This window comes from Pteronotus mesoamericanus, unplaced genomic scaffold (assembly GCF_021234165.1).
Source record: "Pteronotus mesoamericanus isolate MK-2021 breed Mesoamerican mustached bat unplaced genomic scaffold, CSHL_Meso_final contig_27, whole genome shotgun sequence".
Classification (NCBI taxonomy): domain Eukaryota; kingdom Metazoa; phylum Chordata; class Mammalia; order Chiroptera; family Mormoopidae; genus Pteronotus; species Pteronotus mesoamericanus.
Window position 1 is genome coordinate 23886423 of NW_026555115.1, and position 24467 is coordinate 23910889.

Genomic DNA, 24467 nt, shown 5'->3' on the forward strand with positions numbered 1-24467 from the left:
TCACCTGTTAGGGATGCTGACATACCTCTTTTGGAAGTTCCTTTTAATAAACCTGTAAACCTCCCAGTTAACAAAAGCAAAGCTGGGCTCTGTTTATAAAGCACACACTCCAAGCAATTTGATTCCTTGTCCTGCAGGCAGAGAGGAGATCCAGCCTAACCACGCTACAGAGAGCTGCACCTATTCAGGGGGTGAAAGACTTTGAGATGGGCTGGAATAGGCTAATTGGCTGTTGTATATTAAACTTTTTTTCTTTCTCTCCCAGCTGCAGAAGATGCTTCCCTCAGTAACTTTTCCCCCTCATTTTTCTCCTGAATATGGAGATTTCAAAAGTAAATTTGTCAGAGAAAAGGTTTTTGATGTGCCACTAACTCTCAGTTATCCATATTAACAGAGACAAGCAGTGGTGCAAATAATTCAAAGCAAAAGGTTCTTTCTGCATAGCTTTGTAGTTCATTGTTTTGAGGGGCTTGGTGGGCAGACTTATCTCCCTAATTATGTTTGTCTTTGCTTCTTATAAAAATGAGTTGTCTGCCTTAGGACCAGGCAGTTGGGCGACATGAAGACTCTGGCAGAGAACTTGTAAAATTCACCAGGGGAAATCCATAAGGAGCACAGATAATCAAACTTGACAGCATTGAGTTCACATTCTTAATCACCTGTGGTCAATTGCTCCGTTCTTCTGTGACTAAAGTGAGTCAGGGAGGGGACATAATTATAGGAGACTAGTTGTCAGGCAATGAGTCTTTACATTTAGATGAAGACACAAGATTTTTTGTGGCTAAAATTGATAATGAAATCAATGTTGATGTTTTCCCTGCCTGGGCCAACAACCTTCTATTCTGCAGCGAGTTATCTTTATGCAAATCTCATGATGTTCATCTCTCCATTATATCCTGCAATGGCTCCCTGTGCTAGATGTTAGGGACATTCACAAAATCTGACTCTCTCCTCCCCGTCATGTGTTAGGACCATACACTTCCACCCAAAAGTGAGATATGGCTGTGGGGCTGGCATTGGCTAATGAAATATGAGTGAAAGTGGCATGTGTCACTTCTCAGTGGATGGTTCCAGAGTCAGTATGTGCATGGCTACATGCTTTGCTTGGTGAGGCAACTGGCAGCATCTGAGACTGTGGCTGCTTCATCAGCCCGGGTCCCCGAGTGACTGTGATGAGCAGAGCTCCCATCGGCCAGTGATGGGCACATGGTAGGTACAAGAAATAACATCCCCTGTCCTGGCCAGGTGGCTCAGTAGGTTGGAGTGTTGTTCTATGCACCAAAAGGTTACAGATTCAATCCCTGGTCAGGGCACATACCTAGGTTGCAGGTTTGGTCCCTAGTTGGGGTGTTCATGGGAGGGAAGCAGTAAATGTTACTCACATTGATATTTGTCTCTCACTCTCTCCCCCTTCCTCTCTCTCTAAAATCAATAAAAAAACACATCCTTGGGTGAGGAGAAGAAAGAAAAGAAGGAAAGGAAAGGAAGGGAGGGAGGGAGGGAGGGAAAGAAAAAGAAAGAAGAGAGAGAGAAAAAAAAAAAGAGATAAATCCCTATTGTCTTAAACCACAGAGATTTTAAGATTCTTGGTTAAATCAGCATATCTCTATCATGGCACACATCAAGGTGCACCATGATTATCTGAGTTATCTCCCCAACTAGACACTGAACAACTTGAGGCCAGATCTATTTCTCCTTCAGTATATTAAGTACAGTGTGTAGCCTATTTAAAACAACCTAGTAGAAAACAAAATTCTCTTCCTTCCCGGCCTCTGTGATCCTCCACGTGTATGTTTTTCAAACACTTGCTCCCCTATCAGTATCACTGGCTAAAATGATAAGGAATCTTTGGTGTTCAGATACATGGATCAGTAGTACAAGGAGAAGAGCTGGCAGAGAGAAGAAAGAGGCATACTTAGGTTGCAGGAATTTCAAATACAATACATGGTCATGGGGCAGACAAGATTTTGAAATGAAGTCTTAGAGTGACCATATGGAAAAAATAGTATCCCAAAATGTTTTTTGAGGGATCACAGGTGTTATCTGAACTAGACTCCTACACCACCACCACCACCACCACCATCATCATCATCATCATCATCATCATCAAACCAATATTTACTAATAACTTACTATGTATCAGGCACAGCTCCCATCAACTTACAATTTAATTATTTGGATCCTTACAACTGTATTAAGGTAGCTATTATTATTTCCATTTTAGAGATGAAGAAATTGCCCAACAGAGAGGTAAACTGATTGCTATGGCCACACGGCAAGCAAATATCCCTCTCTGAATTCAGGGCCTTCTTGCAAACTCCCCATCAAGGGGAGCTCTCTAACTCCCAACATATCCAACCCCTGGGAGTCATGTCCTGCCTCCCCCTCCAACTGCTGTCCCTCAGACAGTTGTGCCTCTAAGACCAATGCAAAGCAGTTCTACCCTCTTCTTTCCAAGGTAGTCCCTCACATATATGAGGGCAGCATTTGTGTGCTCCTTTATGCTCCTCTTACCCAGTCTAAACAGCCCCTATTCACTCAATCCCAGTGTGTCATAGCCTGTGGTCCCTCATCAGCTCAGTAACACACATGTTAGTTGGTTAAGTCAGTAGAGTGGAACTGTTGATTCTCCCTTCTAGTCTTGCCCTGAGCTAATGCCTTCTACAACCCCAGCAAATTCCCTTCACCTTGTAAAACAAGATCTGGAGGCAGAAATGGGGTCATAATCTGCTGCAGAACAGCTGGGTGGCATATGTCCCTATTTTGGAAAGAGGTGTGCTCAAGGATCCACACATCCAGAGTTCCTTATTCTTACTCAGGTTGTGCCTCTTCTCATCCTTCCTCTGTTCCCTTCCCTCACCACTCTCCTGCCCCCAGAGGCAGTGCTGATAGCAGGTGTTCCACTCACCATGGAGTTCATGGCGAAGTGATTGTGCTGTGTCTGGAGGTCTAGAGCATGCTGGTAGCTGACTCCGATCTCTGTATGGCTCTGGAGAAATAATTCCTTGTTGTGGCTTATCCAGTCGAACATCTAGATGGGACAAGATCATACAGAGTAATCAGAAGGGTCATGGAACCAACAGTGCAACACTTTCAGAGCTACTGGAAGAAAAAAAGCCCTCCTGCTGTTTCCCAGTGAGAACAAGTCATCACTCTCAGAGCAGTGTAGTCCACAGATTGGTTTCCCAGCAGAGCCCTCACGTTTAGCATAGGGACCCACCATTTTGTCTCTGTGTTTCTCCACAGAGCCTAACAGAAAAAGAGTAAGAGAATCAGGGAGATGAGGGTGAAAGCTATTTACTACCCCTAGGTACTTGCCCTTCATAAAAACTTTTAGAAAGCCTCAAGAGGTCCCCATGCATGTTTTTGGGACAGGTGATGAGGGGACAAGCTGGGAGGCTTAATCTATCCCCTACTGCCCCAGCTGAGGAGAGAACACATTGCTGAAAGCAACAGAGCTCACTAACATGCCATGTACATGGTAACCAACGACATGCTTTTGTTGAATTGACTTTGAACTGAATCAACCTTCTTGTAGTTCCACAGACTCCTAAGTCCAGGATTTCTGCTATAACCCATCAGGAACTAGAAGAAGATTTTAAGGGTAGAGTATAGTAAGTACTACTTGGCACAGAGGCACAGAGCCATTTTCTTCCCTGTAGCTCTGTACCTTGGTTGTCATGTAGGTTTCTCCCAGGCACCCCGCATGCTTTAAAGGTCGCTGACCAGAACCCCAACTCTAGAGAGAGCCGGATCACTCTAAAGGTTATCCCTCCTCAGGACATCAGATCTAAGCCAATCAGTGTATAACAGTTCCTGGTCAACGGGATTTTCTCAGAAATAGGAATGTTATTCAACTTAGTACAATAAAACATGAGGGGATATTTGCTGGAATGTTCTGGGAAGACAGAACCCTAGTTCTTTAGATACAACCTCTCTTCCTCTGATACTGTCATTGTGAACCTGAGCCTCAAATTGCTGAGCCATGCAGACCCTGAGCCATTCTGTAGGCATCTGGGGGGTGAAGCCTATGGGCAAAGAAAGGGTGTAGCAAAAATAATGGCAGGAAACACAGGCAGAGCCCTGATTGAGCCTCCCTGATCTCCAGCTTGTTTGTGGATTCCCTTAGTACCTTAGTCAAGAAATCCTCTTTATCATTCAAGCCTGTTTATTTTTTTATTTTTAATTAATTAATTAATTTTTTCAAATACATTTGTCTTTGCCTACCCCCCACCACTTTCCCTTGCCCCCTCCCTCCCTCCCTTCCTCAACTCTTCCCCTTATTCAAGCCAATTTAAGTTGAATTTTCTGTAGTTTCCTGCCCAGATCGGTCAGATCAAGTAAAACAACCAGGAAGTGTATGAAACCTTTGGAGAAAAGCACAGCTATACTTGGAACTGATGCTCTGTAATTTGGGATGGGCCAATGGCTGCAGCTCAGGTACAGAAGCTGAGCACAGGTGCAGGCTGAGAAGCTGCAAAGATCATACAGCTTTCCTGGAAGTACAGCTGCAGCCTTATTCATTATTATCTTCTAAACAGAAAAGTGAATGCACTTTTTTAACTACATTCAACCAACATTTAAGGGAGACTCTCTGTGTGCCAAGCACTGTCCAAGGCAATAAAAGGCAAAAATGACAAATATGTGGTTCTTGAGTTTAAGTGGCTTGAAGGCCAGTGTGGAAAGCAGACAGGGACTCGGATACAATGCTAGTACAGCTTGGCATACGGCTTGTTTAAAATCACAACACGGAAAAAAGCACTCTATCAAGATAAAGGCCAATATGGTCTATCAAGGTAGCACTCTTCCCCCTTCATGGTGTGGGGACAGGGGAGAACCCAGAAGGCTTCCCAGAGCAGGTGACACGTGAGTTGAGCCTTCACTCAGTTTGGAATTAGCCAGGTGAAGATGAGTGGGATGCAAGCTCCAAGCAAAGGAGCAATGAAGGGGACAGAACTGTGGGGCAGGCCAGTGTACCTAGGGATCTGAAAACGCCCGAGCTGTGCTTCTGGAGCCTAATGTGAGAAGATGTGGCTGGGGAGGTGGACAGGATGGCTGACCATGGAGAGCCCTGGACACAGTCTTCAAAAAATCTGGACTATAGACTGTGGGCAGCAAGATGTCAGAGGAGGGTTTTACGCTGAGCAGTGAAGAATGGTGTGAGCTTTGATAACAGTGTGGGATGTGGATTGGAGGGGTGAGATGGGGCAGATAGAATGGTTAGGAGGCTTTTGTTACAGCAACTCTAGTGAGAGAGGGTGAGAACCTGGAAGCCTGGCTTAGGGGAGTAGCAGTAGAGCCAGAAAAGTGGGCTGGCTTGAGGTCTACTAGGAACCAGACTGGGGACTCATTATGGTTCTAGGAGAGAGGGCAAGAAAGAGCTTGGAAGAAGAGCCAGGTGTCTGGTATGGCAACCTGCGTCCTTGTAAAAAAACTTGCCACCATAGGTACTACCTATTTAAATAGAAGGATATGAAGCTGAGGTGGGGAAACAGTGGGCTCAGTTTTCAATGTGCCGAGTCTGAGAAGCTTATGAGAGCTTCAACTGTAGGTGCCCTATAGGCAGTTAGATTTACATGTCTGGTGGTCAAAAAAGAGGCGTTGAGACTGTGACAACTCACTTAAGTATAAAAACATCACCGTCTGAAGGCAAACATGCATGATTTAAGAGATGATTCTCCCTTTTAAATTACCTGGATCACTTTTGGCTGCCTATACAAATAATAAAGAGCAGAAGTACCATCTTTACTTGCAAGTGTCAGTGGATGTTTCAGGCTGGGGGCTCCTGTAGAGGCTGGGTCCATGTCTGTTGTGTGCACTGGGTCTGCGAGCTATGGCCAGCCCCACATTGCAGGCACTAGGGCAGGGCTTTTGCTTCTTTAAAATTGTTATTAAGCACCAGGGGGGAAAGAAGACAAGTACCCAGGAGTTTAGAGGAATCTCATTCTATAATTTTTGATCTTTAAATTTCTGCTTCTCAAATCTATTTTAAAATAATCTCTCATCTTTTTTCCTTATTGACAAAAGAATCAATAAAGTAAATGGACATGTGAAGTGCCTCAAGTCCTTGGAATCTGTGATGAAAAAAGATCACTCCACATATTTTTGGTTATCCCAGTGGCTGAGAAGTGACCTTCCCTGTATTTTCTCTGAGGTGCCATTTAGATATGCAAATAAGCAGTGGAGTAATGTGCTAGCTTCAGAATATTAGATGGTGCAGCACCAGGTCTCTGCTGGACTACAGAGCAAGGAAAGCTCAACACAGGCCAGTTAGAGTAGAAAGCAGTAAGACACTTGAGTTAAAAGCCATGCCAGAGTGGAGAGTACTAGAGTAACTGTGCACCACACTGAATGGGCTTCTCACAGAATGGGATCTGAGGCCATGCCATTCCACCCAATTCTGCATTCCATGTTGGAGCCCACAAGCTGTTTCTGGTGGCTGGGCATTCTGGGTAAGTTTAGCTGTGCTGGAGGCAGCATTGCAAAGAGGTGGCACATGTCTTGGGCAGAAAGAAAAAGACCTGCTCTGGGGACCAACTGGTACTATGTGATATCAGGACCGTGCTCCAACGTGGCTGTTTGCTAAGGAACTGTCCCATCTACTCTGGGCCTGAATCTGTTGCCTAATGGTATATAATCCTCACCCTTGCAAGCTTGGCTGGATAGAAGGGTCATTTTCACTTCTGTTGCATTCAGTGAAACTGGCTACAGAGAGAATTATGTATGTGTGCATGTGTGCACTTACGTGCTATGTGCAGTCAAGTTGGATGAACACTAGGCTGGTTCCAAGCCTGGCTCTGTCACTAATTACTCACGAAACTATGGGCAGGTCTCTTCATTTTTGGACTTCTCATTTGCAAGAGATAATTGGTTCTCAGGAAGGAAGGAAGCATCCTGGTTGACAATCAGCTCAATTTGGAAAAAATAGTTTTTATTGAGTCTCCTGGATCAGAAGGCATATTCATCACTGAAGCTTACATTTTAAGGTTTTGAATAAAAGCATGTCAATGAGAAAACTGACATTAGTTGACAGCCAGAGAAAGGCTGCTTCTTCATCTCAGCCCTGATGTTTGTCAGGTGTGTGAGTTTAAAACGTTCACTTGTTCACTTCATCTCACTGCATCCATTGGGCCCACTTTACAGATGAAAAACAGGACAGAGAAGTAAAGCCCAGTGTCTAGAATTCATTCGTTCTACCCAATCAATGCACATTCACTGAGTGCCTGTTGAACCAGGCTCTTGGAATACTGCCCTACCTCCTCCACTTTGTATGGGCTCCACAGGGTAGCTACCCCTCAATATGCAGCCACCAGGACATTTCAGGGTCCCAGATGAAGTAAGGTGCTATCCCTATCCTGGAGTAAATCACTCTCCAACACCCAGCCTCCTCCTCTCTCCTCAGCCCTAACCCATCCCCATTTTATAGGTAAGGAAACCTGGATTCTAACATTTTGAATCTTTTTTTTTTTTTTGGATAATCTGCAAATGGTAGGTTCAACAAAATGTAATATAACAATAACATTCCTCTGAAAGGAAAATTCATGTCTAAATAATGAAAATTTTATCTCTTGTTTGGAAACCAACGTAATTTTATCTAATTAAGAAGACAGATGTTACATATACACTACTTGGGTTTTTTTTAATTATTGTTTTCGTAATACTTTATTTTTTAAGGTAAAATAAAAGGCTGCTTTTTGACAGTGTTAAAGTAATTTTGAATATTAAGTATGTTCAATGTTATAACTTCTGTTCTTCTGTTTCATTTTAATATACTCAAATGTAAATTTTTTTTATTTCTCAAAATAATTGCCACAAATCAGGAGAATGTAGCAAACTCTGGCCATGTGAATTCATGATTAGGTACTATGGGTTTTTTTCTTTTTCTTTTTTTCATGGGTTGCTTTTAATGAAGTAATTTTTTTATGCTGGCTAAAATTCAATAAAAATATAAAATTTGATTCTTAATATATAGCAAATGATACAAGGATCTATTTAAATGCAAATAAGGGAAATACCAAGGAACCTTTTCCTCTTCTTTTGAAGATGAGACGGCTAAAAGGTTATTATTGTTCTATTCTGTTTTAGTGAAATATAAACTATTTCATAGAACAAAGATATTAGTTAAGAATCTTGGGCTTATTTTCTTCATTTGCCAAATTTGGCAATGGTGTCTGATTTAGATCTTTAACTTTCAAAACATGTTACCACCTACTGTTTGTAATTATAGATTATATTGGTTTTTAAGTTGCTCATATTCAGCTCTGATGAGTTAAAAGGACAGAAGACAACCAATGGACTTTCTTCGCCTAAATATGGACATCCTAGTATCACCCGTGTCCCCTGTACCCTATGACACATCCATAAGAGCCTGTGCTCTAAAGAGTACTAACAACCTCTGAGCAGGCAAACCTTGCTATGTCTGGAATTGACTGATGTGCAATCAATTCCACAATAAACTTTGATGTGTTTTAGGGTGCAAAGAACAGAGTAATATTCAAAATTACTTTAACACTGTCAAAAAGCAGCCTTTTATTTTACCTTAAAAAATAAAGTATTACAGGAGACCTGGGTTCTGGTGCAGATTCTGCTGTATAAACTGTGACAGGTTAGGATATTGGTCTGAACCTCAGTTTCCATACCTGTAAAATGGGGGGTGACAATTTACATTATTTCAAATTTAGCGGAGTAGTAGTGAGATACAAACAAGACAATGGCTTCAAATCGAGACAAATGTATTTGAAAAATTAAAAAGAAATACATTTAAAATAAAACAAAATGATAATACTGAAAAAAAAAAGACAATGGCTTCAAGCTTTGCTAAGTGCCACATTTGATTTTAAAACCCACGGAGTAAGCAGAGCATATTCCATTGCACATATTTCCCCAATGTTTTCATTAGACCACAACATAGTTGAAAAGGTGGATTTAGAGTTGCAGTAGGTTCACCTCACTGAGAAATCACCATGGGTTAATGAGAATCACACCTGCAGCTCGTACATGAACACATCCACAGCCCAACACTCTTGGAGATGCACCCCCAGAACAACCACAGGGTGCTACACGGACCATGAACACCCATGCATCCTCCCACTGCCTCCACCTTGACATACACTCAGGGGCCGTGTGGGCACCCTTGCTCACACAGGACTCAGAGACCCATACGCACTCTCAGGGCTTTGCCTGGGGGTACTCTTTCTTGTCCTCCTGCCCTCCCTGTGCAGCCTAGCAAGTCACTATTAGACACTCAATCTCTTTGGCTCTCAACAGTTTTTCACTCAGAAGAGATTCTCATTAAAATGCATTATACCTGCAACCCTTCCTGGAATTAGTTTATCCTAATAAAAAAATAGCTCAAGTAAGAAAGCAAGGCCCTTTGTGAAAACAATTAAGGGATGAGATCCTAAAATGTGGTGGAGCCCTGGACAGAAGGAGAGAAGCCCTAAAATGAGAAGTGGGCGGGAACCAAAAGCAAATTTCCCCACTTTACAATTGTGCTTTCACGTGAACTCTGACTAGCCCTGGGGTTGCATGTTCTTGTGCAAATAGGGCCACACACAGACTGTGTGCATGTGTTCTGGCCCAGTACCCTTAAGCCCCTTCAACCTGGTTTTCAATTATCTACTCTCCTAAGATTGAGCTTTCCTGCTTTTCTGAAGTGGGGCAAATAAAGAGGAAAAAATGAAGGACCCCAAAATGTGAACCTAGTTTCTAGGTTCCCAGAATTCTTGACTGAAGGGAATTTGACACCTTGTGTCTCCTGTGTTTTTCAAGGCTTGAGAGCCAAAGGAATTCAAGGTTCTAAGAGACCATCTTTCCACTGGTATCTATGGAGATAGGAAAGGCGTTTGGGATTAGTACCCGATAGACTGTAGTTGTCAACAAATATCTATTGAGAGAGGGAAGATTCTCTGGGCTCTGCCTGCTTTCCTTTAGGGTTTTGGCATGCCAACAGGAACACTTTAATATGTTGTATAAAAGAGAAGCCATTTTGTATCTTTCACCATAACTCCAGCTGCTCCGGGAAGATGACTTGGCCTGGTTACCTGGGAAACCTCATCACTGTAACCTCAGGAATCAGCCAGATACCAAACCATTTCACAGACCAGGCTGTGTCTCTGACCTGCAAATATGCTACAGATCCCCCACCACATTTCTTGGTCCCTCTACACCCAAATTCCCAAATCTCAGATCTAATATACTAGCATGATGCTCACATCTAGAACTGCCCCAGTTTCTCTATAAAACGGGTAAATGTCCCACTGTGAGCAATGGGTTAACAAAACCCTTTATCCTTCTGCATGATAATCTGATGTTCAGTTAACACTCTAGTTCTCTTTTCCTGAAAACAGATGAAGATAGTATGTGTTAACACATTACTAAACAACCGCCCAGTTAGTAAACTGTGCCTAACTGAAGAGTTAACAATGAACTACAGATATTTGATGGGGACCCCATATCTTGGGCTTCCCTGAGTGGAGTGACTCTTGTAGCTGACATGTCCATTGTGGGCAACCTGGAAGCTATGCCAATGGAGTTGTTACAAGAGCTATTGGCTCCTGTGTGACACAGAGTTTTTAAACTATGGCAGTTTCTGAGCTGCCCTTTATGGATCTTGTCTGCTTGCACCTGAGCTGGACTGCACAAGGATTGTCCTGCTGGTAAGCCATAGTTCCCATCTTATGTCATCCTGAGTTGATCCATGCCAAAGGTGGCCCATAGTAGTCTGCTAAGTCAGAACACTTACAGGAGTCTAGGAAGACTTCTTGGTAGGTGATGTATCCATATTCCAGAGCCAAACTATATGTATGTACAACAGTAATGTGCCTCTCCTCGTCTTCCCTTCCTCCATCCTCCTTTTCCATTTCAGATTTCTCTTAATAACAGCATTTATGATAATGGTAACAACAACAAATGATTTTTGGATGCTCACTTTGTTGCAGCCATTGTTCTAGCACTTTACATACATTAATCCTCTTAATAACCTCATAATTATCTCCCTAATATGAGCCCCCGACATTATCATCTTCATTTTACAGACTGGGAAACTAAGGAACAGAGAGGTCAATTAACTTGCCCAATGCCACACAGCTAATAAGTGGCAGAGCCGAGATTCAAACCCAACATGCTTAGTCCCAGTGCTGATGCTCTTAACCCAGTTGCTCCACCTTCCATTATGCTCAGAGCTTCATTCCATCTATCCTTCCAGTCATCACCAAATTTTCAGAAGTGTGCTCTGCCCTTGCTGCCTTTGTTTTTTCTCCAACCACTTTCTCCTTAACCTGTAACATGTCCTGCCTTTACTATGTTCTTAAGTCTGCAACCACAGTGAAAATCAGTCCTTTTTGAGTTCTTCATGCAGCCACTTCTCCTTCCCTTTGATCTGATGCAGCCCTTTCTGATGTTCTACTCTCTCTGGCCCTTGAATGAGGTCATTTTCAGGGGTAGGCCATTGGCTGCAAACATGATGCACTTTTCCCTCCTGCTTTCTCAGGTCTATCCAACGCTAAATTCTCTCAGGAGAACCAGCCTTTTTACACACCCACACTCTCTTCCTTGACACACAATGTCTAGTGTCAGCAAGACAAAAACAATAGAAACACTCTGATTTTAAAAGTTCACCAATCCTCCGATCCTACACTAATTTATCCAAACATACTTCCATTTCTCCGGCTGCCACTTCATGGCTTCTTTTCCTGTTCCCTAAACCCTTACTGTGAGAGTCTCGAGATTTGGCCATCAGTCCTCTGCCCTTTATTCATCAAGCTTGCCCATTTGAAAATCCATCCAGGCTCACAACTTCAACAACATGAATTAAGTATTTCCTGTTTCATGTGCCAGGCCTTGTGCCAAGTACCTCCATAGATTATCACATGTAGTCCTTATAATGCTACAAAGAAGGTATTGTTAATTGCATTTTAAACATGCTGAAAACTCAATACAAAGAGGGGAAGTAAATTGCCATAGATCACACAGCTTGTAAGTGATGAAGGTAAATTTAGAATTTAGTGTCCATCTGAAACTTAATCCCATACAACTTCCTCTGTTCCAGCATGCCCGCTAACCTGAACTTCCAGATAACTGACAAGAATATGTGCCAGGCTCTGTACAATGAGCTTCACACACATTATCTCAATCCTCTGATCAGCCTTATTAGGTAGTAGATACCATCAGCACCACCTTTTTCTAGTTAAAGAAACAGATTCAAAGAGATTAAATAACTTGGCCAACGTCACATACTGACAACTCAATTGGCATATTGAAAACTCATATCTAGGTCTGTAAAACTCCAAAGTCCATGCTTTCAAATCCCTATCAAATTGTCTCCCTAATATCTACCTAAATTTCAGACTATTCCTGGTCACATGGTGTCTGTGGACTCAATATGAATATTCTACAGCATCTTCTCCAACTAATGTCTTTTCCTTGAAAATATTACCATCTACTGAGTTCCCACATCTTCACTCCATTTGTTCTTTCTTTCCTCAAATAACTCTGAAATATACCCTTTCCTTTCCATTGCTGCTGCCACTTACCCCTAAACCCCCTGCCTAGATTGTTGCAATCAGCTTCTTACTGGTCTCCCTAACTGTGTTTTCTCCCTTGTACCAAGCCATCTAACCCCAACAGGTCCACTGCTCTAGCATACTGCTTTTACCATGTCATTCCCTTGGCAAATAAATAAATACATACACACATACATAATAAATAAATATTATTGCTGCTATTTGTCATCTACAATGCAAAATTCAATCTCTTTATTCTGACATTCAAGCTGCCTCCTTCCTCCCCGACTGGTCCAAATCTGCCTTTCCCTATTATTTTACACCACTGTCCGACACTACGCATCTTTTCCAGCCTTAATCTATTCATCGTCATACAAACACATATACCATACTCATTGCCACCTCCATTTTAATGTTCATGTCTTTCCCCTCCTGAAATGCTCCTCACCCAAATATGCAAATTATGCCCATCCTTTGAAATACAACTGAAGTCTCACCTCCTCCTGATGCCTTCTTTGATCAATTGAGCCCATACTGATTTCTCTTTCCTCCAAACTCACTACTCACAGTAGTTCACAAACCTTCATTCAGCATTATTGGAAGTGGTTTCTTAAAAAAAAAATGACTTGGCTTCCTAGGCCCTACCTTTGAGATTCTGACTCAGTAGGTGCACTCCAGGTGATTCGGATGCACTTGTATTTTTATTTAAACAGTGCATGAGAAGATTTATGGTCTGTCCAACATTGGGTAGCTGGTATCAGATTTAACCCACTTATAAACTTGTTGAAATCAATGGTAAATGACCAATGGTTCTTGAAGGAAGATAAGCATACATTAAGCCCCATATCCATCCTGGATTTCTCCTTGAGGGTATTTTCCAAACTGTGGAGCAGGAAAATAGAGTTGAGAAGAAATCAGCAGTCTTGATGGGTGTAAGAAAACAGAGATTAGAGTTCAGAGCTGGTAAAATGGTTGAAATTTCAGTGATAGGATAGGAGGAAGATAAGAAAAGGAGCCCTAAAAAATTCTTCATTAAAATTTCCTTCAGGCCCTTGCCCACGTCGTAAACTGTGCCTATGCAAGGCAAGAATCCCGAATATGTGGCAGAGAACAGCTGTGGGAGATGGAGGATATTGAGAAGTAAACAGAAGTGATAGAGGTTACTCAGAGATGGGGAAATGTTGGGAGTTCTTAATGTGAAGAGACTTTTGTGAGCACTCTGGGCTTTGAATTGGGACCCCAGAAAGACCAGGCTGTATGATTAAAAACCATATCCAAAGGATAAGGGCTATACCCTATGATTAATGAGGAGATGGAAGTAGGTCTGCCACAGCAAAGACTAAACCAAGGCTCAACCTGATCACGATCTGCCAGTAATGTAACTGCATCCAGAACAATACTAAAGAGTATGTAGAGAAAGACAGCCTAATCGAGGGTCTAAAAAAAGTATCATTTATAATATCCAGTATACAATATAAATTGCTAGATATACGAAGAAGCAGAGAAAAGTGATTGTTAACCAAAAAATAAAATAGTCAGATGGCAGCATAGGCAGGCTTGGCTTGCCTTTTTGCACAACCACATCAAAATTACAAATAAAAATATAGAACAACCATTACTCAGAACAATCAGAAATCGAGCTGAATGGAAGTCTGACAACTATGAAATTAAAGAAACCACATCCATCCATACTGGTAGGAGGGGCACAGGTGAGGAAGGTACATCCACTCATACACGGTGGATGGAAATTTGGGAAGTGTATCTTGGGAATGAGGAGTCCTAGACCCACATGAAGGCCTCCGTCCCAGTGTTCCGATGCCAGGAAGCTCAGTACCCACAACTTCTGGCTGCAAAAGCTGGTGGGGATTGAGTCAGTGCTAGAAACTTCGGGATCCCCAAGCAGTTCCTGCTAAAGAACCCACACATGGACTCACCTACTCAGACTCACTCCCTCTGAGTTCCAGCACCCAGGTAGCAGCTTGAAAGGCACCAGTGTCATACTGGGAGAAAATGAAGTGTCATGCATCAAGATGCGCAGAGGCCATTGTCCCTTTTCTAAGCCCTTTCCCCACAGAGCTACAGAGCTGGCAAGCTGGTGCCATATCTGAGACTCCATCAACCTGGCTAACATTGTTGACCTGCCTTGGAGATCCCCAGAGGCCGGTGCACTCAAATTATGGGTCCACCCCAGATGCTTTTCCATATGAACGGTTAGTCTTGGCTCACGCTTCACAACTTTCTAAACCTTCTCAAAGAAGCAACAGCTGGCCTCAGTGAGCCCCAGGCCCAGCACTAGCAACAGCTAGCCTAGATTCACAGCTTGGCTTTGACTGGGAATCTCCAAGCCCAGCACAAGTAGCAGCCATCTCAGGCAGGGTGGCCCTGGGCAAAACACAGGTGGGGGCTGAGCTTGGTCTGCACCACCTGGGAAACCCCAAGGCCAGCACACCCAGTGACCAGCTATAGACCATATTGGAGCACCACCGCACTGCCCCTGCACAGCTGATCCTCCAAAGAGGACAGAGGTTGGTGGTAAGTGGTCACAGCCAATCCTTGCAGCTGACTGGCCTGGGTAAATCTCTCACATTGATCTGCCAACAACAACCAAGGCTCAACTATAAGAGGAGGGTTACTCTACACACATGAAGGGCACACCTCAAGTACCCAGCTGGGGTGATAGGGGAGGCTGTGCTGCTGGATCCTATAGGACATCTACTACATTAGGCCACACTATCCAAACATGGAGTCAAAGCAGCTCTACGTAATATATAGAAACAAATATAGGAAGGCTACCAAAACAAGGAGACAAAGAAACATTGCCCAAATGAAAGAACAGATCAAAATTCCAGAAAAAGAGCTAACCAAAATGGAGACAAGCAATCCATCAGATGCAAAGTTCAAAACACTGGTTATATGGACGCTCAAGGAACTTAGTGAGGACCTCAGCAGCATAAAAAAAATCTAGTCAGAAGCAAAGGATACACTAATTGAAATGAAGAACAATTTGCAGGGAGACAACAGTAGAGTAGGTGAAGCCAAGAATCAAGTCAATGATTTGGAACATAAGGGAGCAAGAAACAACCAACCGGAACAATAAGAAGAAAAAAGAATCTGAAAATATGAGGGTAGTATAAGAAGCCTCTGGGACAACTTCAAGAGATCCAACATTTTCATCATAGGGGTGCCAGAAGGAGGAGAGAAAGAGCAAGAGATGGGAAATGTGTTTTAAAAGTAATGAAAGAAAACCTCCCTAATTTGGTGAAGGAAATTGACATGCAAGTCCAGGAAGCACAGAGAGTCTCAAACAAGATGGATGCAAAGAGGTCCACTCCAAAACACATCATAATTAAAATGCCAAAGGTTAAAGATAAAGAGAGAATCTTAAAAGCAGCAAGAGAAAAAGCAGTTAGTTACCTGAAGGGGAGTTCCCATAAGACTGTTGGCTGATTTCTCAAAAGAAATTTTGCAGACTGAAAGAGATTGGCAAGAAATATTCAAAGTCATGAAAAGCAGAGAACTATAGCTAAGACTGCTCTTCCCAGCAAAGATCTCGTTTAGAATCAAAGGGCAGATAAAGAGCTTCCCAGACAAGAAAAAAGTAAAGGACTACATCGTCACCAAACTATTATTATATGAAATATTAAAGGGACTTATTTAAGAAAAAGAGATCAAAACTATGAACAATAAAATGGCAATGAATACTTATCTATCAACAATTGAATCTAAAAAACAAACTAAGCAGACGAGACTTTCAGAGACAGAAGGATGGATGTGGAGAGCGTTTTAATGGTTGCCAGATGGGAGGAGGGTGTATGCGGAATGGGTGAAGAGGTGAGGGGATTAAGAAGTACAAATAGGTAGTTACAGAATAGCCACGGGGATGTAAAGTACAGTGCAGGACATGGCGTAACCAAAGAATTTATATGCATGACCCATGGCATGAACAATGGTAGGGGGATTGCCTGAGGCGGTGTAGGGTGCTGGGTGGAATAGGACAAAGAGGGGAGAGTCAGGACAACTGTAATAGCATAATCAATAAAATATAATTTAAAAAGGAAAATAGTCAATAAAAAGACCCAGAGATGATCAGGCTATGAATTAGCAGATAAGACTTTCAAAATCACCATGATTAACATATTTAAAAAAAATAGGAGGGAAAGGGACAAAATGGATTAAAATATAGAACACTGCAATGAAGTCTAATTTCCTGCTTCTTATAGCCAAAAGTATCCTCATATGTATAGTGTCATGTTCATGATGCTTAGCATATTTTATTCACTTATTGAGTACCCACTGTACTCCAGACATTGAATTAGAAACGGATTATAAGTGATTAAGATCAAAGTCTAGTGCGGGGTACAAATGTATTCAATATTCTGTCAATTTTAAGTGTTGAAGGTACTATGAAAGTGTATACTATGGGCTGATTGTAGAGGAACACTTGGTACAACATGGTAGAGGTACAGGTAGGGAAGAGGATGGATGGCTTCCAGAAAGTAGCAACAGATGAACAACACTTGAAAGAGAACAGGATCTGGGTGAAGAAGGTATAAATGAGAAGGGAATCTTAATGAGAAAATAGCTTGAGCAAAGGCTTGGAGGCTTATAACAACTTGGAAGAGAGAAGTACAAAGAACCCTAGGGCATGAAGTGAATAGGGAGAAGGGGTGGTAAGAGACAGGGAGAGATTAGGTAGAAAAGGGGCAAAGGTTGAAAGGCAGAGGAACTGGGCCTTTAGTCAGCCACAGTGGGCAGGCACTGAAGGGCAGTGATATAGTCAATTTCACTTTTAACCCTGAACTGGATGTCTACCCAGACCGCAGACAGACATTTATCCCATTGCAAAGGGGAGTCCAAGCCAGGCCTGATCTCACAAGCAAAAATGACAAACACATAGATTTCTCACCATTTAAGGGTTCTTCACCTCCCTCTACTCCCTCTTTCCCCTCTCCACTCCCTTCTCTCACAAACCCTTCAATGTCTTGGTCAAAGAAGATAAATATAAAGGAGGAGGTAAAGATAACATATGAAAGGTGTCCAGCACAGTGTATGACACATAGTAGATACTGAATGCATGTTAATTCCTTTCTATTTCCTCTGGGTTCAAACAGGATAGGCTGGCAGTCGCAAAAAGGAGTAGCTTTTTGATTTGAGAAACCCAGGCTGTAAAACTTCATACTAAAAATCCCACACTGTCCTTAAAAATGAGCCACAATGTAGCTCTGCCTGGGAAAGCACATGGTTATGTTAGGCCTTAAAAGGCCTCTCTCTTTGCTCTTGCCTTCCTCATGCTAAGTGATGTAATGAAAAGTCTCACCAAGTCCATTATTAATGTAAATATTTTCAGACCTTAAATAAGGGTTTTGTTTTTGTTTTTGTTTTTTGCATTTCCAGTCTGTTTGCTGGAGGGACTGAATCCCCTGCAGCACTGGCAATACACATAGTATCCTCCCTATGGGGAACAAATGGTTATTCAGGAGGCAGTAAATCAAGCAGACGAGAAACAGGAACAACCAAGCCAGGAGTCAGCACAGGCAGCCCCGGGATATTGACTCCTAGGGGCCAAATTCCTTCCATCTGAACCACAGATGCTGATAAAATATTTTCAGGAACAGAATGAGGGAATGTGCTTCACTCACTTCCCAAAATGTAGAACTCCAGAGGTCAAATCCTACTAAATTCAAGCTAAGAAAATAGTGCCCAACTTTATCCCATAGCTAAATTTAGGCATGAACTGAGATCTGGCCCTTGGCAAGTTCATTTAGTTGAGCTAATGTTTGTTTCTGGCATACAGGATGCACTCGGTAATCGGTAACTGTTATTACTGTTAACTGCAAAAATGGAGTGTCTGCTGGATATCACATCCATCCTCCCATGCATACTAAAATCAGCTGTGCCAATGACTTGCACATCTGGCGGAAAAATTCACAAAGGCTAAGCAGGAGATAGCTCTCCTTCAGGAGTCATTCTCTTGAGAGAAGGGGGCAGGTGCTATGCTGGAAGAGGTCTGTGCTAGGTGGTCTTGACCTTGCTTGAGCTGAGGAAGACAGCTAGAGCTCCTCTTTCCCCCTTCACCCCCCTTCCAGCAGCAGCTTCAGCAACAGGCTCAGGCAGGTGAGGGCCCACACAGGAGCCAGGCTTAGGCACTGTCAGGAGGAGGTGCTGGTCTTGTTCCCAGCTGCCAGACCCCAGCCAGCAGAGCATACCCTGCAGGAGCTCAAGAAGGACTTCTGGAATAAAGAGCTCGATCAATACTCAAAACCCTCCATTCCCTTAACAATCTTATTCAGCGGACTAGGGTGAATTTCTGTGTTTAGATAGTGCCATTTTCCCTTCCTTCCTCGTCCTAAGTCTAGGACAGATATGCAATAACCAGATAACATCCCTCGCTTTCCTGTGTCTTAAAATAAATTAAAATTTGAGTTTAATTTAGTTATCCATCCTTCTTCCAAAATGTTTTCTGGATTTTCTTCTACTCCCATCCTACTGTCACCATCCTAATATGAAGGCCTGTGGTTATCTGAGCTCTCCTTTCTCCCTGACATCCAGCCGGTCAGTCACCTGATTCATTTTCTTTCCCTCAGTGTCTCCAGGGTTCGCTCTTCTCCCTTCCACTCCCACTGTCACCTCATCTGCTTACACTTGGATTAGTATAAAAGGCCCAGGACTAGATTCCCTGCCTCCAAATTGCACCGTTGTAAGATGAAACTTGCTAACACCCGTCAGAGCAGCGTCCCTTGAAACCACCACTCAGCAGTAGGTGGTGCTCTGGTGCCAGCTCTGAGCGCTCACAAAAGTTTTGCTCCATCAGGCAGCCTAGTGAGCACAGGCTGTGCCATGGTCCATTGTTTTATTTGGCGCTGACTATATGTCTGCAGGAACCCAGACTTGTCTAAGACACTGACTCTGGTCTCCAAGAATCTGCAATATAATTGAGGGAATGAGGCCTTTGAGCATAAATTAAGCATCATTTGGCATAAAGCTATCATACGAGATGGGTTGGAACAGGGCCAGTTTGAGTGGGCTGAATAAGGGCTCCCAGTGGAGAGAAAGACAACCTCCAAACAGGAGGAGGAGGTAGAGTAGCATCTGAGCGGGACAGTCAGCTCGGGTAGGGTTTCAGTAAGCAGAGTGGGAGGGAGGGTAGTGTAAACAAAGGCATGAGAAGGCAGAGGGTGCAGAGCACAGAAGAGGATGTCCTGATGATGGGGGCTGCATGCCCAAGCCCAGCCTCACTCTCCGTCTTAGGTCCTTCTTGTTGCACGTCCTCTTGACACCACATGACAAGGGTCAGCCTCTCAGGGAAATTTCCTAAGGCAGGACAAGTGCCACTATGAGGTAGGACCAGTCACCTCACCTGATCTGCATGGAGAAAATCAAATATCCCTTGTTTCTCTATGCCAAGAAAGGAGATGTCTTTTCTCACCACATCAGCAACTTGTCCACAGAGCAGGGCCTTTCTTATCCTAGAAAAGGATCTCTAAGGAGGGCCTGGGAGTAAGCCAAAGGTCAAGAAAGTGAGGTTTCTTGGTGGACATGGAAATGGGGGTGGGGTCATGGGAGAAAGGAACCCTTCTGAGAGTCAAGTAGAGACAGATTTCCTCCAAGGAAATTAATGTTTTTTTGCATGTTTTACCATGGGTTTTCCAACTCTCCTCAAGATAGGACCATGAACTTCAGCTCTGCTTGGGACAGTCATGGAACACAGTGATGGGATTGGAACAGTCGATACCCTGGAACGAGGCTTTCCCCTGAAGAACAATGACTACTACTGACCTGGGCACACGTAACTCAGGATACCAGAAACCTGTCAACTCAACACTTTCACACTGGAAAAGTTTCTTGATGTGTCATGTGACAAGACATCCTCTTGTATTCACATATGAGACAGCAAATCTATTTCAATAACAGAACATAATTCTCTGGGTGGAAATATCTTGGTGTTTCAGACTTATTAACTTAAGCTACAAGAAACAAGTGCACCTATACACAAAATAATTTTCATACTTGTGAAGGAGGGATCAAGAAATGCAGACCCTTCCCCATTCCTTCTAGTATTTGAAAGTGCGGCAGTTAGGCCCCACTGAAAAGTTGAGCCCCTATCGAATGGAAATAGACCAGAGAGCTGATGGGAGTTCATCTGGAGCAGAAAAAACCAGGAAGATCAATGAGAATTGTCTCCAAGTCACTGGAGGGCTGTCCTGTGGGAGAAGAAAGAGACTAGTTCTGGGGGACCTCAGAGGGCAGAGCTGGGACCACACGGTGAAAGCTCCAGGAAGGCAGATCCGGGCCTGCTGGGAGGAGGACTCTCTATCAAATGGTGCTGTGTAACAGGCTGCCTCACAAAGCTGTGGCCTTCTCCACCCCAGTAACGCTCATCAGAGTCTAGAAGAATGCAGGGCAGTAAGGAAGGCTGAAAGGGAGTTAGTTTTGACCTGGGTTAAGGATTAGACCCTATGTTTGATTCAGAGATTCCAATATTCTAAGATGCTCCTGGCAGGACCTGAACCATTAATCAGAATCCAGTTCTCATCATGGCCCTTGGGAATGTTGTGGCTAGATTTCTAACCCTCTGTTGTGACTCCTGGTAATCGACTTCATCCTCCTGCACTCCTCCCCATAGAGCGTGAGCTCTAGTCACACTGGACAGTGGGTATTCCCAGAGGCCACCCTGTACTTTAAGGCTGCCATGCTTTTGCTCATGCTCTTCCCTTTTCCTGAACCCCAGCTTTGGCTGAATGTTTCCCCATCTCTGTTGTTTCTACAGTAGTGACAGGTACCTCGGTGAACTTTCCCTATGTTGCAGTTATTTGTTTGCCAGTACCCTGTGCACCCACATGGAAAGGCCTGACTCTTATCTTCAGCAACAGTGTTCTAAAATCTTGCCAACCTGATCACATGCTTCCATTTCCCTTTCCTTCTGCTAGCAGCAGATCTTGTATCTAACACTCACTGACTGGGTCCTTCTCAAGGTCCCTTCCTGGTTTCTCCTGGTACCAGGTCCCTACCTCACCTCCATGGTCTGCTGCCATATGCTGCCTACCGTCTGCTCAGAATCCTTGTTGTGAACGAGGGTGTACTCTCCACCCTCCCTACCCAAGCCATACAAGAAAGCCTCCCCATGCCTCTCTTCCACTCCTGATCTCATCTATGTGACCCAGCTCAAGTCTGTCTCCATAAACCTACCGTCTATTGAGCACCTATTGGATTCTAGGCATACTAGATCCTTTATATACATTTTTTTTAAAAATCCATACAATGATCCTAAGGCATGTGTTGAAACCTACATTTTATAAAGAAGCTGCTCAGAGAAAGTGAACTGGCCACAGGTAGCCTATCAGCTAAGGAGTGGCTAAGCTGAGATTCAAACCCAGGTCTCTGTGATTGCAAAGCCAGTGCTCTTTCTAGTGGCCCTTGCCAGCTCTTCTGGTCTATGTTCTCTCCACCCTCCACGAGGGGCCTGAACCACACATGGAGCTCTTCCTTAGCCCCACCCAAGGAAGGAAGCAGAGCTGCAACAGGGAAGCTAAGCAACAAGTTCAGAGAGAATGGAGGCACATAAAGGGTGGGTAAGTATGGGCTATAGGATGCAAGGTGAAGGAGAAGAGAGGTCACAATGGCAAAAGAAGGAGAAAGGGTTCAGTGGAGTGGGAGAGAAGGTGAAGGGAAGGAAAGTAAGTGGGTTCTTCAAAGTAAAATGCCTGGAAAGGAATCTTATAAAAGTTCCCTCCCCTACAGATTCAATTTGTTTTTTTCAGTCTTTCATTTTTCAAAATGGGACTTAAAACATTTCCTTTACTTTCCCTACTGGGGCAGAGCTGAAAGGTTTTCTTTTATCTTGGACAAACTACCCACTCCTTCCCCCATATACACAAGTTCCCTCAAACCTAATTCTGCCCAGTAAGGAACAGAGACCTCGGTATCTATCAGGGGTCTAATCCCTGGAGTGCTTACTATTTCTAAGCCATTTTTTCTTACAAGGTATCAGAATCACATCAATGCTGAACTTGATTTTCCCTACACTATTCCCGTGTCCAGTGCTGGGGGTGGAGAGTCATGGTCCCCAGCACCTAGCTGAGGATCTGACACATGGTAGATGCTCAATGTCTGTTGACAAACAAATGTTCCTCAGTTACTTCCTGTGCCTCAAACAACTTCTATACTGATCAGAATCTACTTTTCCTCGCTCACCTACACTACTGTGGACAGAATCCGTGTGTGACAACCTGAATTCTGGAATGGACTGTTAATACAGTGTCCACGTTCTCAGTTCCAAGGGCTAACTATGGGGTATATATGCAGTTCTGTGGGGTCCATTCATTAGTAGAGGCGACATATGAGGCTATTCACATACAACAATTCAGGTCTTGGCCCCTTCCAGCCCTCGTGACAGGGCTGGGAGAAAGCCAAGCCTCCCATGCCTAACGTTCCTTCCTCTGCTTGCTCCCACACCCCCACTCTCGGTGCAGGCCTGGTGATCAGAGCATGCAGTGGGGCTGAATATGAAGGCGAGGGAGAAAGGTTTGTAAGGAGGAGAAAAACAGCTTTGTGAGAAAACACTCACACATGCAGCTTACAGAACATTGTGACTTGGATTATTTTTGGAATCTAATGCTTCTAATGTTCAAGGGGAGGAAATGAGAAAAAGTAAGCAGAGATTCCCAGGATCAGCTAGCTGGAAATAATACAGGACGCTGTGTCCTGTGTTGGGCTGGAACACAGACACACTTCCTTACCCTGAGCCCAGTCAACAGGGGGTAGAAAGGGTGGTGGTTTTGGTCCCAGGAGGAGGGAGAGCAGGATTGAGAGGGCACCAGAGAGTTTCTCCAAAAAAAAAAGCAGGAAATTACAAATCAACCATAAAGACCTTGCCCTTCTGGCTGCTCCCAAAGGTCACAGCTCTTTGCAGCCTCCCTCCGAACACCAAGGGCTCAGGCAATGAATCACAGAGACTTTTTGGCACACCCCCTGGGGACCTGTTTGGTGCTTGCCCTTTTACCACAGCAATAGGCAAGACATAGGTCAAATAACTCCTACAGCTCATTTCTCCTCAGTCCCTCCAGCCACCTCCTAGGTTGCTGGCATGTGCATTCTTTCTCCTGCAGGATAAGCTGTGGTGTGTATGTGTGCTGGAGATTGGGGGGCAGCCTCAGAGCAGAGGGCTTACCATGCTGCCCACTTGTCTCTATCCCAGGCATACCTCCTAAACTCACCAAGTCTCAGATTTCCCTGTCTGCAAAATGATAACTCACATTCACACCTGCCACGCAAAGTAGATGGAAGACCAAACGATGACCCACCATGATGGATAACTCTGGGTGGGTCTCTCTGCTTCTGGGTCAAAATTTTCTACGTAAAAGGAAGGGCTGGACCAGAAAAGCTCTTAAGGTCAGGGGTGTGAGAACACTTTAAAAACCGACATTCAAAAAATACTGTGTACTATAATTACTACAATGGCACTTCAGTTTGACAAATGACTATGGAGTCATGCTCTCTGCTGGCTTGAGAGGCGTGGGGACTGGAGCTGTGGTGAAGAGAAGAGGCAGTGGGCCGGGGTCCAGCAGGAAGGACAGGCAATGCAGTTTTTCCACAACTGGCCCCGCTGGTTCTCGTTACCCAAGGCAGGCTTAGGGTCCTACCTTGGGCCCTAGGGAGTGATCAGAACTGTTTATGCCTTTGAGGGAGAGGGTAGGAACCAGCAGTGGATACTTTGCTCAGTGACAGGGCACCTGGGGATGCCCTGAATTGCTAATGTGGTTAACAAGACATACAAACAGCAGAACGGTAGGCACTGTAACCCTCAGTGCTGAGCCCTGCTGCCTACTGCGATGCCCTTCACCCAGTGCGCCCCATAAATATTTTCTGATGGCAAGTAGCATGAAAGTAACATTTTATTTGCTATAGACCTTCAACAATATCAAAATGCATGGATGTTTTTCTTAGATGGACTGTAAGAAGTATTTC

The 24467-nt window shown here is 43.7% G+C and overlaps 1 protein-coding gene across 3 annotated transcripts in view; it reads right to left on the bottom strand.

Moving 5' to 3' along the window:
* Positions 1-24467, bottom strand: part of KALRN (kalirin RhoGEF kinase) — a 721333-nt gene that overhangs the window by 429990 nt on the left and 266876 nt on the right. For all 3 annotated transcript variants that reach the window (XM_054575198.1, XM_054575190.1, XM_054575189.1), the window contains exon 6: positions 2909-3031. In XM_054575198.1, coding sequence (XP_054431173.1) covers positions 2909-3031 — 123 coding nt within the window. The remainder of the gene's footprint in view (positions 1-2908; positions 3032-24467) is intronic.